At 43.5% G+C, this 8,808-nt stretch overlaps 1 protein-coding gene across 1 annotated transcript; it reads left to right on the top strand.

Annotated features, from left to right (window-relative positions):
• Positions 1–811: 811 nt before the first annotated feature.
• CFAP97D2 (CFAP97 domain containing 2) lies at positions 812–7,885 on the top strand (the record flags this gene model as incomplete). Its single annotated transcript, XM_081083863.1, has 3 exons — positions 812–901; positions 6,768–6,848; positions 7,763–7,885. The coding sequence occupies 3 exons, from the start codon at positions 812–814 to the stop codon at positions 7,883–7,885; spliced, it is 294 nt and encodes a 97-aa protein (XP_080939989.1).
• Between the last annotated feature and the right edge of the window lie 923 nt (positions 7,886–8,808).

Below are 8,808 nucleotides of genomic sequence, written 5' to 3'. Positions count from 1 at the left end.
TTTTCTCAAAACCTTTTCACTCTCAAAGCTTGACAAAGCGTTTTGAATCCTCCAGCATTTTTGAAACAGTTCAAGCTGACACGTTAATTAGCATACAATTACTGAATGGCCAATCACACACCACTTATTTCCAGCCCCGCCTGGTTTACGTAAACGCTGACGACAACAAAGTGCACCAGCTGTGGGACAAGCCTCAGTTTAGACCGAGGCATGGAAGCCGGGACCTTTCACAAGAAAAACATGAAAGTGGAAGATGAAATGACCACTCAAAGCAGAACTCAGACATTTGCAAAGCACGCCCCATTTTTAAACTTTGTCCTGTGATCAAAGCACCAGACGTGTAAATGTTGTTTTCCAAATAAAGGGATTATTAGGCATTAAAAAAAAGATAAGAGAGAGCGGAAATAAAGAAGGGTGGAAAGGAGAGAGGAAGGAGAAAACATGAGAAAGAAGGGAAAGAAACGACAAGGGGAGACAGGAGGAAGAAAGCAAGGAAGGAAGGAAGGAAGGGAAGGAGAAAAGTTAGTTGGAGGAGAAATTCTTTGACCTATTATGGGAGAAGCAAGGGATGGTCATCAAAATGGCATCACTAAGCCAGTCAACATCTCTTAAGAAAATATTCATTGGAGGGAAGAATATGCAATTTTCTGTTAAGCACACTTAGGCGAGCCTCTTGTCCTCTTCCCTTTCTCCTTAGCTCAGATGCCTTGGCAACTGTCATGTGATCCAGCAAACACAGCCCTCTCCAGGGTAGCACCTTGGCCTGAACCAGTCTCTCTCTGCAGGGAGCAGGTTGGTGTTGCTGTTTGCGATGCGCAGGGCACCCAGGCTGACACTTCCCTGCAGAAGTGAGTACCTGCAGAGCACATGGGAGAAAGCCTACCAGGATCACAGGAAAAAGGTAGGAACGGTGGGTTCCAGGCCCTGGTGGCTCAAAGTGAGGCCCCCAAAACAGTAACCATGAAATGCCAGGGCTTTCCCTGAAAACCAAAAGCTAATTTTCTTTTCAGAGATGGAATGATTGAAATGACATTTCCTTAAAAAGTCAGTCACATATGTTGCCATACAATAAAAATTCCATTAAATAGATCATGGTTTTCATGTGTCATGTTTTAGGACCATTTCCTTTTCAATTAAAGCATATGTTTATAAAGTACTTAGTTTTTCATAAATCACTCAAAAGTATCTTAAGACAGAAAGATCTGAGGGACCCTTTTCCCTATCAAAACGGTATACTCCCTCATGGCCAGTGTGCCTCAGTTGGTTGGAGCATGGTCTCATATACTGAAAGGTTGCAGGTTTGATTCCTGGTCAGGGCACATATCTAGGTTGCGGGAGCATACAGGAGGCAATTGATCAATGTTCTCTCTCACATCAATGTTTCTCTCTCGCTCGCTCTCTCTCTATCCCTCTCTCTCTAAAATCAATAAGCATATTCTTGAGTGAGGGCTAAAAAAAAATCAGTATTCTTCAGTGGGGACAAAAAGCCATTTTTTTTAATCTCCATTAGAAGATTCATTATTATTTTCATTTGATTTGATGCAAATGTGGGCATCTTTTGAGAAGGTCACCATGAGGTTTCCAAATGGCCTGCCGGGGTCTTCTGCCTATGAGACTTCAGGGGAGCCATCCGACTGCTCAGTGCTGGGTTGGTCATGTCTCCACAGCCGTGTTCATCCAGGTTGAGAAATGCTCTGAGGGGATGTTCTGGTACAGACGGTTGCTCTGGGATTGTCTGTAGCGATCCCCCCAGGCAGTAGAACCAAGGTTTCTGCAGGATAATGAGACCCAGGCAAGCCTTTCTACTCCTTCAGGGCTGTGCCCAGCTGGGTTGTGGTGTGACATGGTGGCCTCAGGGAGGCTTAGGTGGCACTTACTACAAGGCTGGCCTGGTGCCCACATGCACAACTGGGCCCTGAACCCATTGTGCTCCTTGAGAGTCCCACTGAGCACTCTTCGCCCAGCTGTTCCAGGGCTCACCCTCACTTCCCAGACCTCTGGCCTTCCTGGAAGTCTTGTCTGTGCCTAAGAAGCTCATCTCCACACGGCTCTGTAGTCTCTTGTTCTGCTGTCTCGTGTTGCTTCATGACTGATGTAACAGGTTTAGTATTTTGTTTGTTTCCCCCAGCCTGTGAGGGGGTGGCTGTGTCCTGTCACCAAGATATTCTCAGCACCTAGAGCACACAGTACCCGCTTAGTACATCGCTGTTGCCAGGGAAAGACTGAGAAAGGTATTCATGACTGGCCACTGTGGCTCAGTGGTTGAGTGTCGACCTATGAACCGGGAAGTCACGGTTCGATTCCGGTCAAGGGCACATGCCAGTCGATGATTCTCTCTCATCATCGATGTTCCTATCTCTCTCCCTCTCTGAAATCAATAAAAATATGTTTTTTAAAAAAGAAAAGATGCCGAAACCGGTTTGGCTCAGTGGATAGAGCATCGGCCTGTGGACTGAAAGGTCCCAGGTTCGATTCCGGTCAAGGGCATATACCTGGGTTGCGGGCACATCCCCAGTGGGGGATGTGCAGGAGGCGGCTGATCGATGTTTCTCTCTCATCGATGTTTCTGACTATCTCTCTCCCTTCCTCTCTGTAAAAAATCAATAAAAATATATTTTAAAAAAAAGGGTATGCATGACAGTAACAAGTATAAACCAATTAGCATCACCTTTTTGAATAATAGACAAGACTGTAAACACCACGGGTGTTGTGTTGTTCATTTTTGTATCCCAGGGACTAGAATCGTCCCTGATAAGAGATGGTTGATAAACACCCCCAGTAAACATGAGTAACCTGTGCCTAAGAAACTGTAAGGTGAGGAAGATTCAAAAGAGTCAGTGTGGAAAGTGGAGCTGATTGAATGGAGAGTGTGTTGACAGTTGGCATGGGCCCCAGGTGTGGGTGGGGAGCATAAAGTCACATAACACCGACTCATGCAGTTCTACGATGTCCCAGAAACACATGGTTGCTGGGGCTAACAATGGAGTGCTGGCACACCCCAATACAGCTCGTGGTCAGCAGCAGGGCATGGGGCCAGGGAGCCAGTGATCCTGGCATGAGGAGTTAAAGGGAGGGCCACAGATCTTACCTGGAAGGGGATGAAATAAAGAGGGGGAGTCAGTCAAGGAGAGATGCTGGGAGCCACGTAAGGTCAAGGAGTCACTCTTGAGCACAGTCAACTAAGAAAGCTGAAAAGAAAGGGACTGTGGGTGAAGAATGGACAACTGATGCACAGCTTCCCAAAGGGGTGGTTCCTGTGAGGACGATGCCTGAGACCTGGCGCAGCTGTCCCCATGGTGTAGAACTCATTTAGGGGAAGACAAAACTGTGGTCCAGATGCTAAAGGCCCCAATGAATGAGAGGAAACAGGCTGGCAGCAGAACGTGGGTGAGGAGGAATGAGGGCTGTGGGTGTGGGAGACACCCTGCTCTACCTGGAGGCAGCAGGGAAGAAACAGCAAGACCGTTTTACACTCCATGGCATTAAAGCTTGGCTAGACCAGCCAGAGTGGCTCAATTGGTTGAGCGTTGCCTGTGCACCAAAAGGTTGCTGGTTCAATTCCCTGTCAGGGCACATACCTGGGTTGTGGGTTTAATACCCAGCTGGGGAGCATATGGAAGGCAACTGATCAATGTTTCTTTCCCACATCAGTATTTTTTCCCTCTTTCCTCCCCTCTCTCCTTCCCTCTGTCAAAGCATGTCCTCAGGTGAGGGTTTAAAAAAAAAAAAACAACTTGACTTAGAACAAATTCTTCTATATTAAGAATAGGGGAAGTCAGTTCTTTAAAGTAATTTTGTTTCTTACTGCTTGGCTGAGAAACCTGGGAATATAAGGGACTTTGATGCAATAGAGGGGAGAAAATAGACTTGAAGGAGACCACCATGCGCAGAACCATGTCTCATCCTGGCATCGCAACAGAGCCTTCTACCTTACACTTGATTACACATTTATGTTAAAATAAAATTAAAGTAACCTTAATAAAATACAAATTGCTATTTCTCTAACATAATAATTTGCAATATAAATATCTCATCCCTAAGCCAGTATCTTAATTAACAGGGAAACACTAAAAGTGTTCCCTATAAAGTAAGAAATAAGACAAGTATGCCTACTATCTCTTATATGTTTTTTAAAATTGTGTTGGAGGTATTAGCCAATACAAGTAGACAAGACAAATCCATTAGGCAAGAAAATAGGTATTGGGGTTGTTTTCTATGTGTGGATGAAATGATTAAATAACTGATGGATCTAAAAGAATCAATGAAAAAATAAATATAGTTGGGGAAAGTGATTACAAATTATATCACAGACAAAGGGTTAATATCCTTATGTATAGCACGGCTGGTGTGGCTCAATGGATTTTCAGTCATTGACCCATTAACCTTGAAGTCACTGGTTTGATTCTGGGTCAGGGCACATGCCTGGGTTGCAGGCTCAATCTCTAGTAGGGGATGTGCAGGAAGCTGCCGATTGTTGATTCTCTCTCATCATTGATGTTTCTATCTCTCTCTCTCCCTCTCTTTTCCTCTCTGAAATCAATAAAACTATATTTTTAAAAACATATTAAAATATCCTTATGTATAAAGGATTTATAAAAAGGAAAAGAAAAATGCAAACAACCCCATATGAAAATGGACAAGTGATATGAACAAAAGTTCACAGAAAAAGAACTGCAAATAGCTCTTAACCTATAAAAAGATTATCAACTTCACTTGTAATAGAGAAATGCAAATTAAACTTGCACTCTAATGCCATTTCTTAACTATTAGATTGGCATAAGTTCCCAAACTTGTTGGCAGCGCTCTGGTGGGCAAAAGGGCACAGCCCTGTGTGTGTGTAGCCGGGGAGAGTTTAGGGGGTGATTTAGCAATGTCTAATGAAATTATACACCCATTTTTCCTTTACCCAGCATCCATTTCTTAGTATCCACTCCGGAGGTACACTGGCAAAGATACATGAAGAAATTGCAAAAGATTCTAATTGCAGCATTATTTGTAATAGCAAAATTGGAACTAACCAAAATGCCCATCAAAAGTGAGCTGGGTGAATAAATTAGGATGCTTTCACACAGTGAAGTATTATACAGGTATAAAAACGGATGAAAAACAGCTGTATATAGTACTATAAAGTTATCTCTAGAATGTATTGTGAAAAAAACAATGGATGAAAATGTGTAAAATGTGCTCTTTATATCTAAAAATAGGGAGTGAAGAGGGGAGGCAGAGGAGAGTGGGTGGGAAGAAATCAACCAATGAACTTGTACTCATATATGCATAACCCATGGACACAGATAATGGAGTGGTGGGGATCTGGAGGGGGGACAGGAGCCAGCTGGGAGAGGTTAATAAGAGGGAAGAAGGACCTATGTAATAATTTTAACAATAAATATTAAAATAATAAATAAAAATAAAAAAGAGGGTATGAAAATGTGATATATATACTAGAGGCCTGGTGCACGAAATTTGTGCATTTGGGGGGTGTGCCCTTAGCCAGGCCTGCACTCACTTGCAGTCCAGAAGTCCTTGGGGGATGTCCAACTGACAGCTTAGGCAGTTAGATATCCTTAGCGCTGCCGTGGAGGTGGGAGAGGCTCCTGCCACCACCGCTGCGCTCGCCAGCCATGAGCCCGGCTTCTGACTGAGAGGCATTCCCCCTGTGGGAGCTCACTGACCACCAGGGGGCAGCTCCTGCATTGAGCGTCTGCCCCCTGGTGGTCAGTGCGTGTCATAGTGACCCATCATTCTGTGGTTCAGTCGATTTGCATATTAGTCTTTTATTATATAGGATGTATATATATTATGTATCTTCATATTTTCAGAAATGAAAGGAATCACTATAAAGTTAGAAGATTTGTCAATAGGGAATAGGGTGAAGATGGTAGGGCTCAGACCACTTAGTAAAAGAAGCTGTTTGACAGATTTGACTTTGGAGCCATGTAAACATGTTACATGTTATAAAACAAAATGAAATGTTAAAAGCATTCCAGAATGAGTGTGTTATTCAAACCCTCTCACCATCCAGCCCTTTCACCATCCCTTGGCTCTCCACACATGGGCTCTGTTCCATTTCTGGGGGTTTGATTCCCAGAGTGCATGATGCTTACATTATCATTTCAGCAGACTCAGCTGTGGAGCTTCCCAATGTTGTCCCTCTCAGATTATCGGCTAATAGGTCCCAGTGGTTAGCGATATCTATAAGCAAGTATCTGTATAGAATCTGGGGGGATTCCTTTTTATTGCAAATGCCAAATAGCCCTCATGCGTTTAGTCCATCACATTTTAAAACATACATTTCTTCTCTTGCTTATACATTTTCTGATAGGAAACTCTGCAGGGATCATTTTGCAGTTAATCAATGTTGAAGGCGCTCATCCTAAAAATATTGCTGGAGGTTCAGAGATTAGGGTGAGGTGGGTACAGGGACATAATTCACTGTCTTAAAGGCCTTGGCAACAGAGTGCAAAACAGAAATGTCAGCAGATGGTTGTGGTTAATGAAACCTCACTCTGTACCCATTTAATTCTCTACTTGAAAATGACACAATAGGCTCATTTTTGAGGGCTGCCTGATTCCTCCAGGGGATATTTGGATTCTGAATCAAGTCCTGAGCCTCATTCAGAACTTTCTACCACAACCGACTTAGAAGCTTTGGTGCCAGGAATACTGATCTATACATGTCCCCAGTGCCAGCAACCCAGAAGCTGCGCAGTCTAAGCTGACATTAATTATCTACTACAAGTGTGCCTGAGGCCCGCTCTGTGCCGCAGGTCCGGGAGGCCCAGCCCCTCGTGGACACCCGTGCCCCGCTGTTTCTCAGCCACTTCCACCTGAACCTCAAGAAGCTGAAGGTATCTTTCCATTTTACTTCTTAGCTACCATCATAGCTAACTAGAAAATGTCAGCTTTAAAACCCAGGAAAATGGAAAAGGCAGGCTCAGTGAGGAATAAACAAGTCACTATCAAAGATAAAATGCTGTCTAGGCAACCAATTAACCTTGTCACGCTCCAAATGGAACTGGCGGGAATTGCACTAGGAATCTTTCTCTAGTCTTCATGTTGATCCATCATGCTTTGAGGAAAAGGGGGATGGGGAGGAGAGGAAATTCACAGTGGTGATTTAGTTATTCAGTAATTAAGTAATTAGCATCATTTCTTTATACCAGGCCATTTCATGGCCACCTCAGAATATATATTTCTTGATGCTTAAGCCATCAAGTGAAACTAAGAATCACATGGGTTATGCTGATAATAATGCCCCCAAAAGCAAACCACTATGTGCTTTTTATGTGCCTGTTAAGTAATACTATCCTAAATTAGCAGAACAAAAACTATGTAACCACTTTCTAGCAAATCAACAGATCAATCAATGTAAAAACCTAAAACAAGAGGGCTGTTGTTTTCCCTGGGCTTAAATCTTTTCTTCTGAGCAGTATAAGATATCTTTCTTAAAATATAAAGTGATTTCCTCAGTAGCATCACTGACACAGGTCAGAGTTTTAGAGGATGACATACTTTCACAAAGAATCATATCTTCCTGTCTGTGACTTTCACTCTGAGCATATGAGATTTGGCTCCATCCTAATGGTTTCCAATTCAGAGACCAAGGAGCCTGCACACATCACACTCATGCTGGAGCTTGGGGGCAATGGGAAACCCACAGGGTGCTCAAGTCTAAGGGGTTGAGGGATCCTCTGGATAACTCTGTGCACAGTAATAGCACAGATGCAGCTGGTGCTTGTAGAGCTCCTGTGTCTGCCCACAGCTGGAGGAGGAGAGGCTCTCCGTCATTGACAGGGACAACCGCCTGCTGCTGGAGAAGGTGGCCTGCATCATGAGGACCAGGGGACAGACTGACAGCAGAGATGACTACACACACAGGAGGTAACTGGGGCCCAGAACCACCCGGAAGGATCTGGAGCGCTTGGCTCCAGGGCCTGAGCAGAAGAGTTGCCCATGAGACAGAGTGAGGCATTTCCGTCCTCCCTCAACCACATGCCAGAGAATGAATGGCCTTTTTCTCTGTGGTCCACGTTTTACCTGAGACGTGACTTCACTCAGGAAGGTTTGGGGCACGTGGAGTCGGCCTGGGTGTCAGGAACATCCTGTGCCTCCTAGTTGCACCCCACTATCCAGTTGCTGTCATTAAAATCTGGAGCTATGGGTCAACCTCCATTTTCCTTGGACAGTTTACATTAGATCTAGCATCACTTTCCACTTTAAAGACAGATATTTAATCTGAGTGTAAAATCACTGTTCAGTATTGATTACCTTAAAGCTGTGATGAAGGGGCCTAGTCTAACAGTTAATCCCCGGTATCACTCAGAGAGAAGCTTACCATTGTCCCCACTTCAGCTCCAGTGCTCTGAGATTTTACCCAGGGAGAGAAGCAGACCAGAGCACAGAGAGCTCCTGATCTCACCCCAAAAGGAAATAACATCATTTGCAGCCTAGTGTGGAGAAGTCCAAGCCTTATTGGACATGAAATAAAAGGCATCCCAATTGGGAAGAAAGAAATAAAGCTGTCTCTATTCACAGATGATATGATCTTGCATATAGAAAATCCTAAGGAAACCACTAAAAAAATAAGCTATTAGACCCAATACACAAGTTCAACACGGTAGCAGATTACAAGATCAACATACAAAAGTCTCTTGTATTTTCATATACTTGCAATGAACAATCTGAAAATGAAATTAATATAATTCTACTCACAAAAGTATCAAACAGAATAAAATACTTGTGAATAAATTTAACAAAGGAAGTGCAAAATTATATTCTGAAAAACTACAAAATATCATTGAAATAAAT

The sequence above is a fragment of the Myotis nattereri genome, assembly GCF_964212035.1.
Source record: "Myotis nattereri genome assembly, chromosome: 2".
Lineage (NCBI taxonomy): Eukaryota > Metazoa > Chordata > Mammalia > Chiroptera > Vespertilionidae > Myotis > Myotis nattereri.
Note: the sequence above shows the minus strand (reverse complement) of the source record. Positions and strands in the feature narration are given on the sequence as shown.